Source organism: Leucopleurus acutus, assembly GCF_964270905.1.
Source record: "Leucopleurus acutus genome assembly, chromosome: 16".
Taxonomy (NCBI): domain Eukaryota; kingdom Metazoa; phylum Chordata; class Mammalia; order Artiodactyla; family Delphinidae; genus Leucopleurus; species Leucopleurus acutus.
The window spans coordinates 65,549,051-65,571,310 of record NC_139158.1 but is presented as its reverse complement, the minus strand read 5'-3'; the positions used below and the strand labels follow the sequence as shown (position 1 = coordinate 65,571,310).

The following is a 22,260-nucleotide window of genomic DNA, read 5'->3' as shown; positions in this document are numbered from 1 at the left end:
TGGCCTCTCCCATTGCGGAGCACAGGCTCCGGACGTGCAGGCTCAGTGGCCATGGCTCACTGGCCCAGCTGCTCCGCAGCATGTGGGATCTTCCCGGACCGGGGCACGAACCTGTGTCCCCTGCATCGGCAGGCGGACTCTCAACGACTGCACCACCAGGGAAGCCCCTCCTCTGCAATTTTTTAGAAGAGTTTGAGAAGGATGGGTGCTAGCTCTTCTCTAAATGTTTGATAGAATTATGATTTTCTTAATTGTTTTGGGTTTGTTTTTGTAGGTCCTTTTCTTCTCTTGTGTTTCCCACTTAGGGAAGTTCCTTTAGCATTTGTTGTAGAGCTGGTTTGGTGGTGCTGAATTCTCTTAGCTTTTGCTTGTCTGTAAAGCTTTTGATTTCTCCATCAAATCTGAATGAGATCCTTGCCGGGTAGAGTAATCTTGGTTGTAGGTCCTTCCCTTTCATCACTTTAAGTATGTCATGCCACTCACTTCTGGCTTGTAGAGTTTCTGGTGAGAAATCAGCCGTTAAACTTGCGGGAGTTCCCTTGTATGTTATTTGTTGTTTTTCCCTTGCTGCTTTCAATAATTTTTCTTTGTTTCTAATTTTTGCCAATTTGATTCCTATGTGTCTCGGCATGTTTCTCCTTGGGTTTGTCCTGTAAGGGACTCTGCGCTTCCTGGACTTGGGTGGCTATTTCCTTTCCCATGTTAGGGAAGTTTTCGACTATAGTCTCTTCAAATATTTTCTCGGGTCCTTTCTCTCTCTCTCCTCCTTCTAGGACCCCTATAATGCAAATGTTGTTGCATTTAATGTTGTCCCAGAGGTCTCTAAGGCTGTCTTCATTTCTTTTCATTCTTTTTTCTTTATTCTGTTCCGCAGCAGTGAATTCCACCATTCTGTCTTCCAGCTCACTTATCCGTTCTTCTGCCTCAGTTATGCTGCTATTGATTCCTTCTAGTGTATTTTTCATTTCAGTTATTGTATTGTTCATCTCTGTTTGTTCTTTAATTCTTCTAGATCTTTGTTAAACATTTCTTGCATCTTCTCGATCTTTACCTCCATTCTTTTTCCGAGGTCCTGGATCATCTTCACTATTATTATTCTGAATTCTTTTTCTGGAAGGTTGCCTATCTCCACTTCATTTAGTTGTTTTTCTGGGGTTTTATCTTGTTCCTTCATCTGGTACATAGCCCTCTGCCTTTTCATCTTGTCTATCCTTCTGTGAATGTGGTTTTTGTTCCACAGGCTGCAGGATGGTAGTTCTTCTTGCTTCTGCTGTCTGCCCTCTGGTGGATGAGGCTATCTACAAGGCTTGTGCAAGTTTCCTGATGGGAGGGACTGGTGGTGGGCAGAGCTCAGTAAAACTTTAATCCGCTTGTCTGCTGATGGGTGGGGCTGGGTTCCCTCCCTGTTGGCTGTTTGGCCTGAGGTGACCCAACACTGGAGCCTTCCTGGCCTCTTTGGTGTGGCTAATGGCAGACTCTGGGAGGGCTCATGCCAAGGAGTACTTCCCAGAACTTCTGCCAGTGTCCTTGTCCTCATAGTGAGACACAGCCACCCCCCACCTCTCCAGGAGACCCTCTAACACTAGCAGGTAGGTCTGGTTCAGTCTCCTGTGGGGTCACTGCTCCTTCCCCTGGGTCCCGATGTGCACACTACTTTGTGTGTGCCCTCCAAGAGTGGAGTCTCTGTTTCCCCCAGTCCTATCAAAGTCCTGCAGTCAAATCCCGCTAGCCTTCAAAGTCTGATTCTCTAGGAATTCCTCCTCCTATTGCCGGACCCCTAGGTTGGGAAGCCTGACGTGGGGCTCTGAACCTTCACTCCAGTGGGTGGACTTCTGTGGTATAAGTGTTCTCCAGTTTGTGAGTCACCCACCCAACAGTTATGGGATTTGATTTTATTGTGATTGTGCCCCTCCTACCATCTCACTGTGGCTTCTCCTTTGTCTTTGGATGTGGGGTATCTTTTTTGGTGAGTTCCAGTGTCTTCCTGTTGATGATTGTTCAACAGTTAGTTGTGATTCCGCTGCTCTCACAGGAGGGAGTAGGAGTACGTCCTTCTACTCTGCCATCTTGAACCAGTCTCCAGCATTGGGTTTCAGTTGCGGCATGAGGGATCCTCCACTGCGGCACGTGGGCTTCTCTCCAGTTGTGGTGCACGGGCTCCAGAGTGCATGGGCTCTGTAGTTGTGGCCTGTGTGCTCAGTAGTTGTGGCGCACAGGCTTAGTTGCTCCACGGCATGTGGGATCTTAGTTCCCCGACTAGGGATTGAATCCCCTGCATTGGAAGGGGGATTCTTAACCACTGGACTGCCAGGGAAGTCCCTCTTGGACATCATTTTGTATTTAGTCTTATCTTTCAGCAAAAAAACAAGTATTTATTTATGTGTATATATACACAGTATATATTTTTGTGTGTATATCTATGTAAAATATCTTTTTGTAAAACTTTAATCTCCAGCAAAATAAACTTTTAAAGGAACTCAAGGATTATGTCTATTGTGTAAGGCACTAGTGGCCCCTGGCTATGATGACCATTCATCTTGGTTTGCCTGAATTATCTGGGTTTTGGCTGTTGTCTTGGCATAATTATTATAGTGTCTTCTTTCACTCCAAAAGTATCCTGGTTTGGACAGTGGTTCTCCTGACCATGGGCCAGACGCTTTATTTGGCCTGTTTAGGGTGTTTTAATTTTTTATTTCATTTTTCTTTTGTTCAATTTTTAACTTACACATAAAGGTCTTTTATATGAAAATTTTTTAAAAATCAGAAGCTATGGCAATACCAGTTTGCAATTTCTACATGGTAACTGTTGTCAAGCTAAATGATGGCCACGTCTTTTGGCCACCTCTTTTAGGATGGGAAGCATGCTTTCTGCCATCTTCATTTATGTACGTTGATCCCTGACCCCTGAAATCATTTGAGTTTGCAACCCTTGTTATGTAGTAATCTAAGTATAGTGTGGATACACAGAAAATATTGATAACAGTGTAGTTTTCCTCTGTCACCAGTAACAGTACCTATATTCCTTTCAAATCTTTTGCTTGCCTGACATATATTATCATTCAGTAACTGTTAGTTTCCATTTTCCATAGACCAATGTTTAAAATTGGACAGCTTTCATGAGAATTACTTGAGGAATTTGTTAAAACTTCTGCCTTGGGCTTCCCTGGTGGCGCAGTGGTTGCGAGTCCGCCTGCCGATGCAGGGGACACGGGTTCGCGCCCCGGTCCGGGAGGATCCCACATGCCGCAGAGCGGCTGGGCCCGTGAGCCATGGCCGCTGAGCCTGTGCATCCGGAGCCTGTGCTCCACAACGGGAGAGGCCCTCTACCGCAAAAACAAAAAACAAACAAACTGCTGCCTTAGTTCAGACCTTGAGGTCTGTCAGTCTGCATTTTTAACAAGTTCCCCTACATGATTATTATGTCACTAAAATTTGGAAACCACTGCTATAGACTACAAAGTATTTTCAAAACTTGACTTTAAATGTTTTTTAATATTTTATTTGCATACTAAATAGGATTTACAGGTCTGAAAGAAATATTTAGTAATTCTATTTTGTGTGTGTGTGTGTTATTTATAACTACCAATGTGAAAATTTAGATAAATGTAGTATTTTTGTGTGTATGTTAATATGCTTACTTACATGAAGTCACAAAGTGGGTTTTTTTCCCCAGATTTTAAAGGGAGAATGCCTTCTGGACCTTTCTAGTTTTACTGATAATAGGTAAGTGTCTAGCACTGATGGTATCTGGCATATCATAAGTTATCAATATGATTTGTTGCAGTTTGTTAAGTAAAATGTTGTATGAAGGTAACTGCTCCAAATTCAAGTTCCTTCTGCTTCCGTGGCTGAGTGGGTGTTATCACTAAGCCTTGCTGTCTTTAAGTACATTTATTTTAAGATCCCATTTGCTCTTAAAACAGCTGCTCTCCTAAGAAACTCATAAACAGACCCAATGACTTCTGTATTTGAGTTTACATTCTTTGTAAACTAATATTGGCAAATTAATCAAATATTGGCAAGTTCAGAATGTGCTTATATTTCAAGGCCACACACAATTGTTTCCTCAATGATCAGGTCTTAATTAGGTTCAACTAGTTTCCAGATTAAGTGTATATTCTTTTCACTCACCTTTCAAAGTAATTTATTGCCATGTATGTGAATGTGAAGAATGTCTGTGATCGGATAGAAACCTCTGATATTGTTAGATGGGCAAAGTTAATAAAAACTAGAAAGTCATGAGCTTTTCTAGTCTGTGGAGTCAAAATCTATCTTCAAGTCAAGATAAATCCATTGTGTAACTTAGTTTTGTTCTAGCAGCTTAAAATAATTCTCTTTTCAGCAAAGCAGTGAACAAGGAGTATGAAGAATATGTTTTAACTGTTGGTGACTTTGATGAGAGGATCTTTTTGGGAGCAGATGCAGAAGAGGAAATTGGAACTCCTCGAAAGTTCACTGGTGATGCCCCATTAGGGAAACTGACAGCACAGGCTAATGTGGAGTGTAACCTTCAACAACACTTTGAAAAAGTAATTAACCTAGCCTGGCCTCAGTCTTGAATGATCTTTTTCTCTGTGTGTGTGATTCTACTAACAGCAGCAGCATCTTTCAAGTTAAATCTTGAGTTTCTTCTATTAACTCATATTTCCCATGAAAGCCTTAAAGGTAGCTTTCAAAACTGTGGCATTTAGTATTTTTACCTCATTTCTTGCAATTTTTCATATTTGGATATTTTCCCAGAATGCCTGGCTTTTCAGTAGAGTATGTGTCTTTGGGTATGAAGAAGGATTTATGCTTTCCTCCTATTTTTTCTTTGCATCACTTTAGCCACTCTTCTCTTGATTTAAAATTTAGTTTGCTTTCCTACCCATGACGAACTATGTGCTCTTCCCAAACTTCAGCCATATAACTCTGATTTGATTGTTAATAGCCAAGGCTTAATTCTGTATTTATGTCTTAGGTAGGTTGGAGGATGAGGTCTAATGGAAAATTCACTGGTCCAGAAGATGGAAACCTAAGTTTTAGTCCCAGCTCTGCCATTACCTTTGTCAGCTTAAACAAGTTTTATAACTTCTCTGTGCCTATTGCCTCATATGTAAAATGAAAATGTGCCTGTTATATTTCAAATGAATGTTATGAAGATAAAATGAGATTATAGATAGAAAGCACTTTGGGAAAGTGTTATTCAAAGGTAGGATGTTATTAGCATAATATTGCTAAAATTTTGGTGGGTAACCAGAAGAGGGGGAGAAAGTAACCTATTAAACGTGAATAGAGAAGATGGCATATGTACTGAATTAAACACATAATGGGGAAGAAGGTAGCTTTTTAATCTCACATAATTTTCTTTTCTGACAGAAAACATCATTTGCACCTTCTACACCACTGACAGGACGACGATATTTAAGAGAAAAAGAAGCAGTCATTACTCCTGTTGCTTCAGCCACCCAAAGTGTGAGCCGGTTACAGAGTATTGTGGCCGGACTGAAAAATGCACCAAGTGAACAACTTATAAACATTTTTGAGTGAGTACAATACTAGTATTTTTCCAAATGTCTCTTTTAAATTAGATTCTGTATTCCATTCTGTTTTCAGTATTTCCGAATTCTGGAGATACTGGATATACATCTGGCGAGTTTTACTGTACCATTTCAATCACAAAGTATGTTGACCTAAAATCAGATAGAAGTACCTATTAAAAATTATATATAAATTTTATTTCATATTATTATAGACTTTCAAGGTTAAATGTATCTTAAAGGTTATTTATCTCCAACATTCCATTCTGGTAACACCCCTAATTTATGCATTACTGTTTTTCTTTTTACATTGTTTTTAAATGGGTTCAATATAAATGTCCATCAAATGGGAGACTGGTTACATATTGATGGTACAGCTGTAAAATGGAATTTTATGCAATTGTCTAAGAAAAAGAAGCATATTTCATAGTAAAGATGATAAAGTGAGGCCAGATTAGAGAACCTTATTTCCTAATACCTAATAACAGAATAGTAAAAATCAGCAGACTATCTATCAGCAGAAACCAAATGAGGAGAGGGATATGATTTCATGCTATAATTTTCCAAAGTGGTGGTCAGGAAAGGAAATGGTTGCTTCTGGTATGCCTATCCCCAAGAAGCGTTACTGGGGGGAAAGGGTGTGTTGATGGGATCTTTTTATTTATTTATTTATTTATTTTACTTATTTATTATTTTTGGCTGCGTTGGGTCTTTGTTGCTGCGCGTGGGCTTTCTCTAATTGTGGCAAGCGGGAGCTACTCTTCATTGCGGTGCACGGACTTCTCATTGCGGTGGCTTCTTTTGTTGCAGAGTGTGGCTCTAGGTGCGCGGGCTTCAGTAGTTGTGGCACGCGGGCTCAGTAGTTGTGATGCACGGGCTTAGTCGCTCCGCGGCATGTGGGATCTTCCCGGACCAGGCCTCGAACCCACATCCCCTGCATTGGCAGGCAGATTCTTAACCACTGTGCCACCAGGGAAGTCCTATTGATAGGATCTTGAAAATACTCATTAATAACCCAGATGTGGAGAGAAACAAATGGCATGAGTAGGCATATGAGTAAAAAGTCATAGAAACCTCCCCAAGTGAAAGTCCCTGTATACCACCAAGATAGCAGAAATATGAAAAATTCTCAGGACCTACCATTTTCCAAGATTCCTAGCTTATTTGGGGAGAGATCTTCATAGAACTAGAAGATATCTCTGACCAAGGTATAGTGAACCCTGGAATGGGGACATTTAACTAAATCTCAGAAGAGAAAGCAAAGCCCTGATCCTCTAACAAAAGCTGAACATAGCACATCTGTGCCCTCCCACTAGTCCCCAAACCTCAGTCTATAGAAAAGTGGACAGAAGAAGCCCCAGCCTCAACCATAGCTCAGAAGGTAAGCAGATTGCATGTAAAGTAGGAAGATTCATAAAGATCTACCCTCATAGCATTTGAATAAATAGATCTGAACTGAACTATCCATTTAGCATGAACAAGTTAAAAAGAAATGGCAAAGCATCTTGCAGACATTTTAAAGCACAAGAGAAGGAAGGAAGGAAGAAAACATAGAATGCAAAAGACAAAGAACCTAGAAACAAATAAATGGAAAGACATTCCATGTTTATGAATTGGAAGATTTAATATTGTTAAAATGTCCATATTACCCAAAGCAATCTACAGATTCAGTACAGTCCCTATCAAAATCCCAATGGCATTTTTACAGAAATAGAAAAAAAAAATCTAAAATTCATAAGGAATTTTGAAGGACTTTTTTTTTTTTTTTTTGCGGTACACGGGCCTCTCACTGTTGTGGCCTCTCCTGTTGCGGAGCACAGGCTCCGGACACACAGGCTTATCGGCCATGGCTCACAGGCCCAGCCACTCCGCGACATGTGGGATTTCCCAGACCGGGGCACGAACCCGTGTCCCCTGCATCGGCAGGTGGACTATCTACCACTGCGCCACCAGGGAAGCCCTTGAAGGACTTTTATTAGCCAAAATAATCTTGAGAAAGAAGTAAAAAGCTGGAGGCCTCACATTTCTGATTTCAAAACACATTCCAAAGCTACAGTAAGCAAAACAGTATGGTATTGGCATAAAGACAGACATGTAGACTAGACATGGAATAGACTAGAGTCCCAAAATAAACCTTCACATATATCATTAAATGATCTTTGACAAGGGTGCCAAGACTACACTATGGGGAAAGTCAGATTCACTTAGTATCATATCTTCAAGGTTCATCCATGCTGTAGCATATGGCAGGATTTCCTTCTTTTTAAGCCTGAATAATATTCCATTGTATATATATACATACCACACTTCCTTTATCCATTCATTCGTCAGTGGACATATAGGTTGCTTCCACATCTTGGCTGCTGTGAGTAATGCTGCAGTGAACTTGAGTATGCAAATATCTCTTTGAGATATCCACATGCAAAAGAATGAAGATGGACTTTTATCTTACACCATGTACAAAAGTTAACTCAAAATTTGTTAAAAACCTAAACATGAGACCTGAAACTGTACAACTAGAAGAAAACATAGGTGAAAAGCTTTATGACACTGAAATGGGCAGTGATTTCTTGGATGTGACATCAAAAGTATAGATAACAAAAGCAAAAATAGAAAAATGGGACTATATCCCACTTAAATACTTCTGTACAGCATTGAAAATAATCAGTAGGATGAAAAAGCAACCTACTAGAATAGAAGAATGCAATTGCAAACCATATATCAGATAAGGGGTTAATAGCCAGAGTATATAAAGAACTCCTACAACTCAAACAACAAAAAACAAAACAACAAACACCTGATTTGAAAAAGGGGCAAAAGACTTAAATAGACATTTCTCCAAAGAAGACATAAAAATAACCAACAAGCATGTGAAAAAATTCTCAACATTACTAATCATCAGGTAAATGCAAATTAAAACCACAATGAGATATCACCCGTTAGAATGGCCACTATCAAAAAAACAGAAAATAATAAATGTGTTGGTGAGTATCAGAATTGGCACTCCATTGGTGGGATTATAAATGGTGTAGCTGATATGGGAAACAGTATGGAGATTTCTCAAAAATAGAATTTTTATGACCTAGCAATCCCACTTCTGGGTATATATCCCAAAGAGTTGAAAACAGGATCTCAAAGAGATAGCTGCACACCCAAGTTTATTGCAGCATTACCCATAAGAGCCAAGATATAGAACCAACCTAAATGTCCACTGTTGAATGAATGAATAAAGAAAATGTGGTATGTACAACAGAATATTACTCAGCCTTAAAAAGAAAGAAATCTTGTCATATGCTACAATATGGATGAATCTTGAAGACATTATACAGAGTGAAATAAGCCAATCACAAAAAGACAAATACTGCATGATTCCACTTATATGAGGTATCTAAAGTAATAAGACTGATAGAAACAGAAAGTAGCATGGTGGTTGCCAGGGGCTGGGGGAGGGGGGAAACAGGGAGTTGTTGTTCGATGGGTATAGAGTTTCATTTATGCAAGATGAGAAAGTTCTAGAGATCACTATACAATAACATGCACATAGTTGACAGTAATGTACACTTAAAAATTAAGAGGGTAAATTTGTTATGTGTTTTTACCACATAATAAAATTTTAAAAAGACAACCTATTTGGAAGAAAATATAACTCAAGAGGCACAGCTTTGCATTAGAAGAACTTGATAAGAATATAAAATGTTTTTGCCATATATGCTACATGGCACATGATGCTGCACATGATGCTGGTCTTTTTGAACATGGGACCGGGAATTCTGAACCCTGCACTAGTTATTTGGCTTTGGGCAAATCACATTGTTTCTCACAGTCTTGGATTTGTTTGTCATTTCTGAATTAAGACCTGTATTCTGTGTTTTATTGATAGAAAGGTAACAGAGTTAATAATATAAAAGTAACAGGATTAATTGCTTCTTGCCAAATGTCTTTTTTTTTTTTTTAATTTAATTTTTGGCTGCGTTCGGTCTTCATTGCTGCAAGCAGGGGCTACTCTTCGTCATGGTATGCTGGCTTCTCATTGCGGTGGCTTCTCTTGTTGCAGAGTATGGGCTCTAGGCGCGCAGTCTTCAGTAGTTGCAGCACTTGGGCTCAGTAGTTGCGGCATGTGCACCCTAGAGCGCTAGTGCTTCAGTAGTTGCGGTGCGTGGGCTCGGTAGTTGCAGTGCACAGTGTCTCGGGCGCTCGGGCTTCAGTACTTGTGGCTTGCGGGCTCTAGAGCACAGGCTCAGTAGTTGTGGTACACAGGCTTAGTTGCTCTGCAGCATGTGGGATCTTCCCAGACCAGGGATCGAACCCGTGTCCCTTGCATTGGCAGGCAGATTCTTAAACACTGTGCCACCAGGGAAGTCCATCTTCCTTTTTAATGCTACATTTTTTTTATTTGTTATTCTTTTGGCTTTGATAAGAACTAAATGCAGTTTATTGTTCCAGCACAATATATACATAAATGCTGCCTATCATTTTCTTAAATCAGATGAAGAAATCTTTCTTAAATCAGGTTTATTGAAGTATAATTTATATACAAGAGTCATCCTTTTTACTGTACAGTTGTATGAGATTTGACAAGTGTATACAGTTGTATAACCATCACCACCATGATCAAGACATAGAACAGTCCCCCCAAATTTATGCCCCTTTGTAGTCAATCCCTATGCCATCCCCAGCCTCTGGAAACCACTGATATGTTTTCTGTCCTTAGAATTTTGCCTTTTTAGAATTTCATATAAATAGAAGCATAATAGAGAGAACATTGACTCCCGTAATGTTGAAATTCCAAAACAATATGCCAAATGATTATATTTAAAGGCTGTAGACTGGTTTGAAATATGCTGTGTTCACATATCTAGGTTTACACCTGAGAATAGGACTTTGGTCACTAAAAACTAGACTAATTCTTGAATGAAGAAATGTTGGTACTCTGGAATTTTTTTTCTGTTAATTAGGTTCCTTTTGTATTTTTTAGGTCTTGTATGCGTAATCCTATGGAAAACATTATGAAAACAGTGAAACTAATAGGAGAGACTTTCTGCCAACACTATACCCAATCAACAGATGAACAGCCAGGATCTCACATAGGTAAGAAGACAAAACTGAAATTGATAAAGCATTGAAAGTAGATAGATTGTTCCAAGAAAAATAGAAACTCAAGTTTTTTCTTTCCCTGCAATTTTTAATATATCTGAAGCTTATATAAGTTTTGTTCTTTAGTTCTTAACAGCTACATTTATTTAGCACGTGTTTTCCCTTTGTTTCCCCCCGTAGATTTTGCTGTAAACAGACTAAAGCTTGCAGAAATTTTGTATTATAAAATATTAGAGACTGTAATGGTTCAGGAGACACGAAGACTTCATGGAATGGACATGTCAGTAAGTAAATTCACTCTCCCAGCGACTGGCGAGGTCTACAGAACGTAAGCTTGGAAGCAATGTGTTGAGAGCCTCTGTAGTTCATTGTGGGGCTCAGCAGTTAATGGCAAAATTACCCATGATGACATCTTAATTGGCCTTAGTTGTCTTTGGCACACCCAGTGCTAGCCACCTCTAGGCAGAAATGTGAAATATGTAAAATTTTTCTTTGATGCACCATCATTATCCTTTCCCTTTGGTCAGTTTTTTTGTCCTTCGTTCCTAGCTAGCTAATAATGAAATCCCCCAACTATTAAACCAACTGATAATTAAAATATCTAGCCATACCACTCAGGGAGTTTTGAGGAATAAAATGTTGATGGCTTTTTTTTTTTTTTTTGCTTCATTTTCTTTGGACATTTGATCAAGTCTGATCACTCTCTCCAATAGCTATGTAAAGGAATTTTTCTAAGAAGTCAAACTTATCATATGATCTTTGTTTCCTCCTCCTCTCTCTTGTCACTCTTGAAGCCTTCTGACCTTCAATTCCAGTAAGAACAAGTTGATGTTTGGAGGTGCTGCTTAACTAGTGTAATAAAATTTCTCTGTGTTTGCACCCTGGAAGTTTTCCTCTATGTTGGTTCCCCATTTTTCCTGGATTCCACGTCTTTCTTTTTCATGATTTACTAATACTTGATAGAGCATATGCTCCCATAGCTTCTGGAGAAAGAAGTAAATTTTCAACTTTTTATTTTGAAATAATTATAGATTCACAGAAAGTTGCAAAAGTAGTACAGAGGGATCCCATGTATCCATTTGCCCCCAGTGGTTACATTTTACATAGTATATCAAAACCAGGAAATTGACATTAGAACAATGTATGTGTCTTGCTCTTTACCCTTATATCACATGTGTAGATTAGGTAACCACCACCAAAATCAAGATACAGAACTGTTCTTTCGCCACAAAGATCTCCCTCATACTACCCCTTTTTAAGTGACACTCAGTCTCTTTAGCCACTAATTTATTTTCCATATCTAAACTTTTATAATACACTCTTATGAGTTCTTTTTGTTTATATTTTTTGAGGTTTATTTTATGACCCAGGATGTGGTTTTTCTTGGTAAATGTTTTGTGCACTTGAAAAGATTGTGTGCTGTTGTTTGGGTGGAGTGTTCTGTAAATGTCAGTTCTATCTTGTTGGTTAATGGTGTTGAATTCTTCTGTATCCTTGCTAATTTTTGGTTTAGTTCTATCAGTTATTGAGAGGAGAGAAAGGTATTGATGTCTCCAAATAAAATTGTGGATTTGTCTCTTTCTCCTTTCAGTTCTATCAGATTTTTTTTTAATTCATATAGTTTGAAGCTCTGCTGTTTGATGCATAGACATTGAGGATTACTATGTCTTCTTGGTGAATTAATCATTTTATCATGACAGAACATCCCTCTCTGAGTCTGGTAATTGTCTTTGTTCTGAAGTCATCTGGCTGATGTTTATACAGGCATACCTAGTTTTATTGTACTTCACTTTTTTGTGCTTCACAAATAGTGACTTTTTAATAAATTAAAGGTTTGCAGCAACCCTGCATCAAGTCTATTGGTGCCATATTTCTAACAGCATTTTCTCACTTCATTTCTCTGTGTCACATTTTGCTAATTGTAGCAATATTGCAAACTTTTTCACTACTATTGTATTTGTTATAGTGATCTGTGATTAGTGATCTTTACTATTGCAAAAAGATTACGACCCACTGAAGCCTCAGGTGATGGTCAACATTTTTTAGTAATAAAGTAATTTTTAATTAAGTTATTTTTTTAGACATAATGCTATTGCACACTTCATAGATTATAATATAGTGTAAGCATAACTTTCACGTGCATTGGGAAACCAAAAACATTTGTGTGACTTACTTTATTGCGATATTTGCTTTATTGCATATTCACTTTATTGCAGTGGTCTGGAACCTGGTATGCCTGTATATCTTTTTCCATTCTTTTTTTCTAAAACTAATTAATTTATTTATTTTTGGCTGTGTTGGGTCTTCATTTCTGTGCAAGGGCTTTCTCTAGTTGTGGCAAGCGGGGGCCACTCTTCATCGTGGTGCGCGGGCCTCTCACTATCGCGGCCTCTCTTGTTGCGGAGCACAGGCTCCAGACGTGCAGGCTCAGTAGTTGTGGCGCACGGGCCTAGTTGCTCCGCGGCATGTGGGATCTTCCCAGACCAGGGCTTGAACCCGTGTCCCCCGCATTAGCAGGCAGATTCTCAACCACCGCACCACCAGGGAAGCCCTCTTTTTCCATTCTTTTACTTTCAATCTACCTGTAACATCCTTTGAAATTAGTTTCTTGTAGGCAGCATATAGTTGTCATGTTTTTTGTAATCTACTGTGTCAGGCTTTTTGTTTTAATAGGTAAATTTAATTTACCTATTAAATTTAATTATTAATTTGTTAGGGCATAAGTCTGCCATTTTATATTTTGTTTTCTGTTTTCTTTTTCCTACCTTCCTGTGGGTCAATTTGAACATTTTTAGACTGTGTATCTTTGTATAGGTTGTTTCTTTACTGGTTGCTGTAGGTATTACATTATACATACATAATTTCACAATCCAGTGGTATAGACATTTTATCAGCTCAAGTAAAGCATGGAAACCTTACCTTGCCATAAGTGTCTTTTTTAAAACTGCATGAATATCTTTATTTTATTGTATTTTTTTATTTTTTGGCCACACCACGCGACATGTGGGATCTTAGTTCCCTGACCAGGGATCAAACCCACACCTCCTGCATTGGAAGCGTGGAGTCTTAACCACTGGACCGCCAGGGAAGTCCAGAATGTCTTTATTTTAGATTCACACTTGATTAATAGTTGTCTTTGTATAATTTTATGATTTTAAAGGCATTGCTCCATTATCTTCTAGATTCCAGTATTGCTAGTTAGAAATCCAGTGGCATTCTAATTCTTTGTATTGGTATGTGACCTGTTTTTACTTTCTGGAATCTTAGTTATCATTCTTTTATCACTAATGTTCTGAAATTTATAATAGAGTGCCTTAATCGTGGATCTTTTCATTCATGTGTTGGGCATTCCTACAGAGTTCCTCTTTTAGTCCAGAAATTTACGTCCTGCAGTTCTAGGTCATTTTATTGCATTATTTCTTAGATAATGTATTGCCCACAATTTTATCTTTCTGGAGCTTTTATGATTCAGATAAAGGACCTTCTGGATTAATCCTCTTATTTTCGATTTCTTTGTCTTTTTGTTCTACTTCTAAGGATATTTACTCAATTTTTCACCATCCAATTCTGAAGAATTTTTTATTTTAGCTGTATTTTCATTTCTAAGACTTATTCTTTGAGGTTAATTTAGATTTCTTTGAGGTTTTCTTCTGATGCCTGCATTGTCTCTGTTTCCTCTGAGTTTCTTTTCCATTTGTTTTGATCTTTGTTTTTCAGTTGGAGGCTTTCCTCAAATGTTGGATTATTCCTCAAATGTTGGATTACACCTTTGTCTTTCAGTTGGAGGCTTTCCTCAAATGTCTACTTTCTGAATGAGTCACTAAAAATGAGACATTAATAAACCCTGATGTTGACAAAACAGTTTGACTCAAAGCTCTGTGTGCAAGAGTGAGAATAAAAGTCCAGTAGCCTCAAGTGATCGTGTAGTATAGGGACCCTCAACTGTTGGTGTCTTTAAGACTTCTCTGGAATATTTCAGTTTCTTTAGAAAAGTATCTGCCTGGCTGTTCGTGTTATAGAACAGAGCAAGGAAGGGAAACTTGGTCTCACAATTCAGTCTGCAGACTTTCACCTAAAACCACGGTCTCTTCTATACCTGGTGTTCTCAAGCTCTGATTCTCTCTAGTTCAGTTTCTGTAGAGAATAATTCTCTAGATCCTTGTTGGGATAGACTAGAGACCTATCATCTGACTCCTTAGAGTGGATGTTGGGTGGGGACCTGAGGACTTCTGACTACCATAAACTTAAAAATCACCCATCCATGTCAGCCCCTGCCTAACCTGTACTTTTCATTCTGCCTGTGCCTTCAGTTGCTGTGTTTTTCCCGAGTAGAGTGCAGCAGATTCATTTGTTTTAAGTGTCTCTCTTCAGGCCCTTATGTTTGACCATCCTACTTTCTGCTTTCTACTTTTTGTCATCCTTTCATCCAGTTTCAGTTTTCATATATGGTTTGCGGTTACAATTAACTCCTTGTTCTATCCAAGATATTTTCTATTGCTTATTCTCTTTGTTGATTTGGAATGGTATTTGAAAGAAGGATGGCAACAAACACCATTTATAGAACTGAAAACTTATGTTAAATTTTAAACTCAGTGGTGAAATAGGACTTTATCTTTTGTTTGTTTGTTTGTTTGGCCACGCCACGTGGCATCGGGAGCTTAGTTCCCTGACCAGGGATCGAATCCATGCCCCCTGCAGTGGAAGCATGGAGTCTTAACCACTGGACTGCCAGGGAAGTCCCAAGACTTTATCTTAGTAAAATATTTCTTTCTCTGAACTTTTAAAAATCTTAGCTGTGATATACTACACCTTTGATTTTAGTGTTTTGATTAATAAACACTGCCCTCATGTTGACAAAACAGTTGACATAAAACTGTCATTTAAATAAAGGAGCCCAATTCTTATGCTTTTCTCTTGGCAGGAATATTAATTATTTTATTATTTACTCCAGTTTCAAAGTAGATTGTTGTTTATGCCTCATTTGAATTTAACATCTGTCACTGAGCAAGACTGTATCTCATAAGAAAACTATCAGTTTAAGAACTCAGATTTTTATCTCTGGTAATCTAGTATAATATAATGTACACTTATATAAGTTATGGTTTATAACTTACATAAGATATGTTATTTTTTCTTGTTTCTATAGTCTTCTTTACATAATGGCAGAGGCTAAAATTGAGAAATTTATTAAACTGTGGTCTTTCTCTTCCCCAAGGTTCTTTTAGAGCAGGATATATTTCATCATTCCTTGATGGCCTGTTGTTTGGAAATTGTGCTCTTTGCCTATAGCTCACCTCGTACTTTTCCCTGGATTATTCAAGTTCTTAATCTGCGACCATTTTATTTTTATAAGGTGAGATGAGAGCAAAGATCTGTTATGGTGTGCCTCAGGTAAACATTCTGTTTGTCTTAATGCTGAAGAAGTGAGCTGTAGTGATGTCTGGAAAATATTTCCAGAGGTATTGTGAAAGCATTCCTTTTAGGGTGGAATCAAGGACAAAAGGGAGAGGAAGAGAGGGGATCAGTAAATTAAGCCAATCTCATAGCTTCAGTTTTTCCATCACTGACTTGCAAATGTGGCCAGGAACTAGGTCGTTAAGTTTGAATTTCCATATTATGAATGAAAATCATAATCCTGTTAAATAGATGTGTGATGAAGAACAAAAACTCTTTCTCTCAGGAGAAAGAAAAGGTCTAAAATTAATTGTGGTCATGGTCTAGCTACTGAGGCTGTAATAACAGATGGTGCTCCTTCCCCAAATTTGAGCTAATTCACTGTGGATGAATCTTAACTAACTTACCCTTTTTTACCTGCTAGAACCTTTTTCTTACAGAACACAGAGGTCACAGCTGCAGTAACTAATGTTACCTGATGTCTGAATTTAAGACTGTTGCTATTATTATACTGGTTGGCATAATTTAGTTAATATTTTGTCATCTGTGTTACTTGAAAATTATTGATTATAGAAAAGTTAGTTTGATGAGTTAAATTTTTATACCTAAAGTTACAGAAATGCAGATCACTGAAAACCCTATCCATTTTAATTGTTGATTGAGTGGAATTTAAATTCTTTTTAGTTTTGTAAGGAAAATTGCTTCTCTATATTTACTTTAATGTTTATGTATGTGTTTCAGATTTTCCATTAGGAAATATATGTAATTTTATCTGAGGAAAAAGTTTAGTTTTTGCCCTCACCTAATAACAATTCATTGTTTTTTGTAACATCCTTTTTTCATTCAAGAAGTTAAATGCTGTTGTTGTTGTTGTTGTTTAATAAATTTATTTATTTATTTGTTTTTGCCTGCGTTGGGTCACGGGCTTTCTCTAGTTGCTGCCAGCAGGGGCTACTCTTTGTTGTGGTGCGCGGGCTTCTCATTGTGGTGGCTTTTCTTGTTGCTCTGCATGGGCTCTAGGCACGCAGGCTTAAGTACTTGTGGCTGGCGGGCTCTAGAGCGCAGGCTCAGTAGTTGTGGCGCACGGGCTTAGTTGCTCCACAGCATGTGGGATCTTCCCGGACCAGGGCTCGAACCTGTGTCCTCTGCATTGGCAGGCGGATTCTCAGCCACTGCGCCACCAGGGAAACCCAATGCCGTTGTTTTTTAACCACATAAATAATATATACTCCTTGAAGAAAAACAGAAAATACACACAAATGTAGATATTAAAGTCATATATTATAATCCTAATTACAAATAATAATCACTATTAATATTTTTATATATATGCTTACAGACTTTGCTCTAGATATTTACTCTTATTAAAATGGAACTATAGTGTATATAAGCAAAGTTCCTTTTAAATATGTTATTCATTCTTTCTTTTGAGCTGTTGGGAGGAATAGTCTGAGAAGGGGCAGTGAATTCAAAATAGCATTGGACTGGGAACCCAAGACCTGACTTCTACCACTGTTGGGCTGTTGACCACTTTCACCTATCATTGCCTCTGTTTTCCATGTGTAAAATAAAACATGAAAACCAGAAATGTACGTGCAAGTATTTTGAAAATCTTAAAAACTTCTTTATAAATTAAAAATATATTAATAAGCCATAGAATTATGGTTCAAAGATATTCTTGGTTCTGTGTCATTAATAACAGCAGAGCTAGCCATACATGTCAGCCTAGTCTAGAACTGACTACTCGAGACCACATTACTTTCTCAGTTTTCTCTTCTCCAGGTTATTGAGGTGGTGATCCGCTCAGAGGAAGGACTCTCCAGGGACATGGTGAAACACCTGAACAGCATTGAAGAACAGATTTTGGAGAGTTTAGCATGGAGTCATGACTCTGCTCTGTGGGAGGCTCTCCAGGCTTCTGCAAACAGAGTTCCTACCTGTGAAGAAGTGAGTTAGGGCAAGGCTAATAATCCCATCATTTTATGAAAGCAGCTTTATTGAGACGTGATTCCCATACCATATAATTCACCCATAAGTATACAATTCAGTGGTTTTTAGTATATTCATAGGTATGTGCAGTCATCACCACAGTCACTTTTGGAACACACCACCTCAACAAGAAACTTTACGTATCACTTCCCTAACCTCTGTCTTCTTGACCTAGCCCCTAAGCAACCAAGTAATCTACTTTCCATCTCTATTGATTTCCCTGTTCTGGACATTTCATGTAAATGGAATCATACAATATGTGGTCCTTTTAAACTGACTTCTTTTTTTTTTTAAAAAACATCTTTATTGGAGTATAATTGCTTTACAATGGTGTGTTAGTTTCTGCTTTAAAACAAAGTGAATCAGCTATACATATATCCCCATATCTCCTCCCTCTTGCATCTTCCTCCCACCCTCCTTATCCCAACCCCTCTAGGTGGTCACAAAGCACTGAGCTGATCTCCGTGTGCTATGCGGCTGCTTCCCACTAGCTATCTAGTTTACATTTGGTAGTGTATATATGTCCATGCCACTCTCTCACTTTGTCCCAGCTTACCCTTCCCCCTCCCCATGTCCTCAAGTCCATTCTCTACATCTGTGTCTTTATTCCTGTCCTGCCCCAAGGTTCTTCAGAACCTTTTTTTTTTTTTTTTTAGATTCCATATATATGTGTTAGCATATTGTATTTTGTTTTTCTCTTTCTGACTTAGTGCACTCTGTATGACAGACTCTAGGTCCATCCACCTCACTACAAATAACTCAATTTCGTTTCTTTTTATGGCTGAGTATAACTGACTTCTTTTATTAGCATAATGATTTTAGGTTCATCCATGTTGTTGTATGTATCAGCACTTTGTTCCTTTTTACAGCTTACTAATATCCCATTGTATGGATATAGAAGTTTGTTTATTTATAAACTTGTGTTGTTTCCACCCTTTGACTATTATGAATAATGCTGCTATGAACATTCATGAACAAGTTTTTGTGTGGACATACGTTTTCATTTTTCTTTTTCTTTCTTTTTTTTTTTGTGGTACGCGGCCTCTCACTGTTGTGGCCTCTCCTGTTGCGGATCACAGGCTCCGGACGCCCAGGCTCAGTGGCCATGGCTCATGGGCCTAGCCGCTCCGCGGCATGTGGGATCTTCCCGGACCGGGGCACGAACCCGTGTCCCCTGCATCAGCAGGCGGACTCTCAACCACTGCGCCACCAGTGAAGCCCTTCATTTTTCTTGAGTATATGGCTAGCAGTGGAATTGCTGGGCCATATAGTAACTCTTTTTAAGCTTTTGAGGAACCGTCAGACTGTTTTCCAAAGTGGCTGCACCATTTAACGTTCCCACCATCAGTGTATAAAGTTTCTAATATCTCCACATCCTCTCCAGTGCCTATTATCTGTCTTCTTGATTCTAGCCATCCTAGTAGGCATGAAGTATTATCTCACTGTGGTTTTTTTTTTGCATTTCCCTGATGGCTAATGATGTTCAACATCATTTCATGTGCTTATTGGCCATTTCTTTATCATCTTTGGAGAAATATCTATTCAGATCCTTTGCCCATTTTTTATTTGGGTTGTCTTTTTATTATTGAGTTATAGGTTCTTTATATATTTTAGATACACTCCTTTATCCGATATATGATTGGTAAAACTTTTCTCCCATTCTGTGGGTTGTCTTTTTACTTTCCTGATGATGACCTTTGAAACACAAAAGTTTTAAATTTTGATGAATCCAGTTTATTCTTCTGTTGCTTGTGCTTTCAGTATCAGATCTAAGAAACCATTAATCCCATCATTTTTAATTTTTTAAATATCCATATAAAGAATTAAACACTTTTAATTAGTAGTATTTACAATAAAAAGATTAAAAGCTTCTACCTAATGCACACAAATTGCACATTTAACAGTGTAGTATCATGAGAAATTGAGTTTTTTCCCTTCACCTCTGTGTTATTCTTTTTTAACTCCTGTCTATACATCCTACTTTGCTTTTCTGTGTCTCCTTATACTTCATTAATCTTCTTGAGTTTTTCTCTAATCTCAAACAACTGAAAGAACTATTTAGGAAGAACTGAAAAGATGATTTCTTAAAGCCTCTCTTCCATGCTTCTTTGGTCTTTTGCAGCAGACTATGATTAATTGGGCAATCTTCAGTATTCATCAATATTTCCATTATGGAATCCATTGGGAAGTGGGAAAAAAAGCTATGAACTTAAAAGAGAAGGATTTGGGTTGAAGCCCTTGCTGTAATATTTAGTAGTACTGTGTCCTTGGGCAGATTTCACATTTTTGAGCCTCAATTTTCTCATCCATAAGTGAAGAATAGCAGTGCCTACCTCATAGGTTTACTTCTAGTGGTCAGTAAACTTTACTAGATATATTATAAGATTAAGTGAGTTGAACTCTTTACATATCTTTAACAATGTTAACTATTGAGCACTTTATGCAAGCTGGTATATTTTGTGAAGGACAGGGAAATAAAACAGTAAAAAGTTAAGAAGACTTTCTTTCTCATTTTTTCTGTTATGTTTTGATCAGTGGGTTTATCTGTGGGTAAAGCAGAGGGTTTTTGTTTTCTACAGGTTATATTCCCAAATAATTTTGAAACAGGAAATGGGGGAAATGTACAGGGACATCTTCCCATGATGCCAATGTCTCCTCTAATGCATCCAAGGGTCAAAGAAGTTCGGACTGACAGTGGGAGTCTTCGAAAGGGTAGGTTCAACATTGGTAAAACAATGAAAAAATAACAAACATCTTTTTTTAGAGAAAATTTCAGGTCTTGCCTAACGTATTATTAAGAAATACAATTTTTTTATCAAGATTTGAAAGGGGATTAATGTTTATGCCAATACCCCGTGTGGCTCATTGTATACTTTTTTATATTAAAGTAATAAGATTTCCACTCTGATTTTGAATCTAATCTATTTTTTAAATTGCAGTGTCTATTATTGTGGAAATAGTATTTTGGCTTTTTCATAAATATACACAACTTTTCCTCAATGCTAATGGAAAACTATTTAAGCTAAATACCTACTTTTCCAAATGTGATAAAAGTTATATTCTTTATCTCTAAGTCTTTATAGAAAAATAAATGTTTAAAGCAGAACAAAGAACTCTTTGGGATATTAAATTCATCTAATAAATTACTTATCTATGCTCTCTCAAAATAGTTCATTTGAGCCTTACTAATAGGAAGATTTTAGTGCATTATTCTTTATTTTCTCTTGTGGTGTAGCAAACTGATGTGTGCGTCTTCTGGATTATTTAACTCTTGGATTTTTAAAAATCACTTAAAATCTTCTGATGACAATATCCCTGAATAAACCTCAGATGTACAAGTATTCAGGTTATATAGTAAGGTAGCTCAAGACCCACTTTTGGACTATAATTGTGTGTGTCTTGCTTTACACGTAGTATAAGGTCATGAAAATGTGCACACTGTGCATGCAAAACAGTCTTCATTAAGCAAGGGGAATAATTAGGATTGTTTTATGACCTTTAAAAATCTTGTCAAAGCTAAAAACTCTCTTACTGTCAATTATTAATATTTAAACAAATTTAAAAATAGTAAAAATATTTACTTAGTACACTACAATTGGAAACATTGAGAATGAAAGTGTTTTGTTTTTTAAAGTCATAAAGAATAGTTTAAATGGTGCTTGCCACTTTCTTCTCATATAACTTACAATACTGAGTGAGCTTCTCTCCTGTGCCTTGGTGAACTGTCGTGTTCCTTTCTAAGTTTGGACCAGCTCTTAACATTTTATCCTTTGTGCTTTCAGTGTTGTGAAATATTTCTGAAAGTTCCTTTAAAGTGAAGTTTTTTGCCATCATAACTTCCTGTTGGATGTCTTCATCCTATTTATCTTAACAACTTTTCGCATTTATATCAATAAGTCTCATCTTCACACAGTTCTTCTGGCTGTATATCTAATCTCTTGAATAGCAGCAGTGTCAACATTCCTAGGGTCAGCTATTTCTTCTATAACTTCATTAACAATTTTAATTTCACTTTCAGCATTATCACTTTTCAATTCTTTGTTGAACTTTCACTTTTTTGGGGGGGCCATTCCTTCTTTCATTTGTCTATTTTCATTCGTCTATTTTGTAAAATGCGGGTTTATCACTGGGAAATAAGGAGACAACATAACCATATGCTTTGCTGCCTGCATGAATTGAACCAGCAGATTTGCCCTGAACAATCACCAACAGACTTTGAAAGAAGTAACAGGATTGGTCACTGATCATGATGCACATCTATTTT

The 22,260-nt window shown here is 37.7% G+C and overlaps 1 protein-coding gene across 2 annotated transcripts in view; it reads left to right on the top strand.

The window, feature by feature from the left end:
- RBL1 (RB transcriptional corepressor like 1) overlaps positions 1-22,260 on the top strand; it is a gene marked incomplete at its 3' end in the record, with an annotated part of 73,923 nt that overhangs the window by 14,916 nt on the left and 36,747 nt on the right. Inside the window, exons 7-14 of one of the 2 annotated variants that reach the window (XM_082858217.1) lie at positions 3,674-3,723; positions 4,343-4,529; positions 5,359-5,525; positions 10,495-10,607; positions 10,794-10,897; positions 15,829-15,966; positions 17,790-17,954; positions 20,576-20,708. In XM_082858217.1, coding sequence (XP_082714343.1) covers positions 3,674-3,723; positions 4,343-4,529; positions 5,359-5,525; positions 10,495-10,607; positions 10,794-10,897; positions 15,829-15,966; positions 17,790-17,954; positions 20,576-20,708 — 1,057 coding nt within the window. Of the gene's footprint in view, positions 1-3,673; positions 3,724-4,342; positions 4,530-5,358; positions 5,526-10,494; positions 10,608-10,793; positions 10,898-15,828; positions 15,967-17,789; positions 17,964-20,575; positions 20,709-22,260 lie in introns of those variants that run through there. The other variant, XM_082858218.1, reaches the window with a different exon arrangement.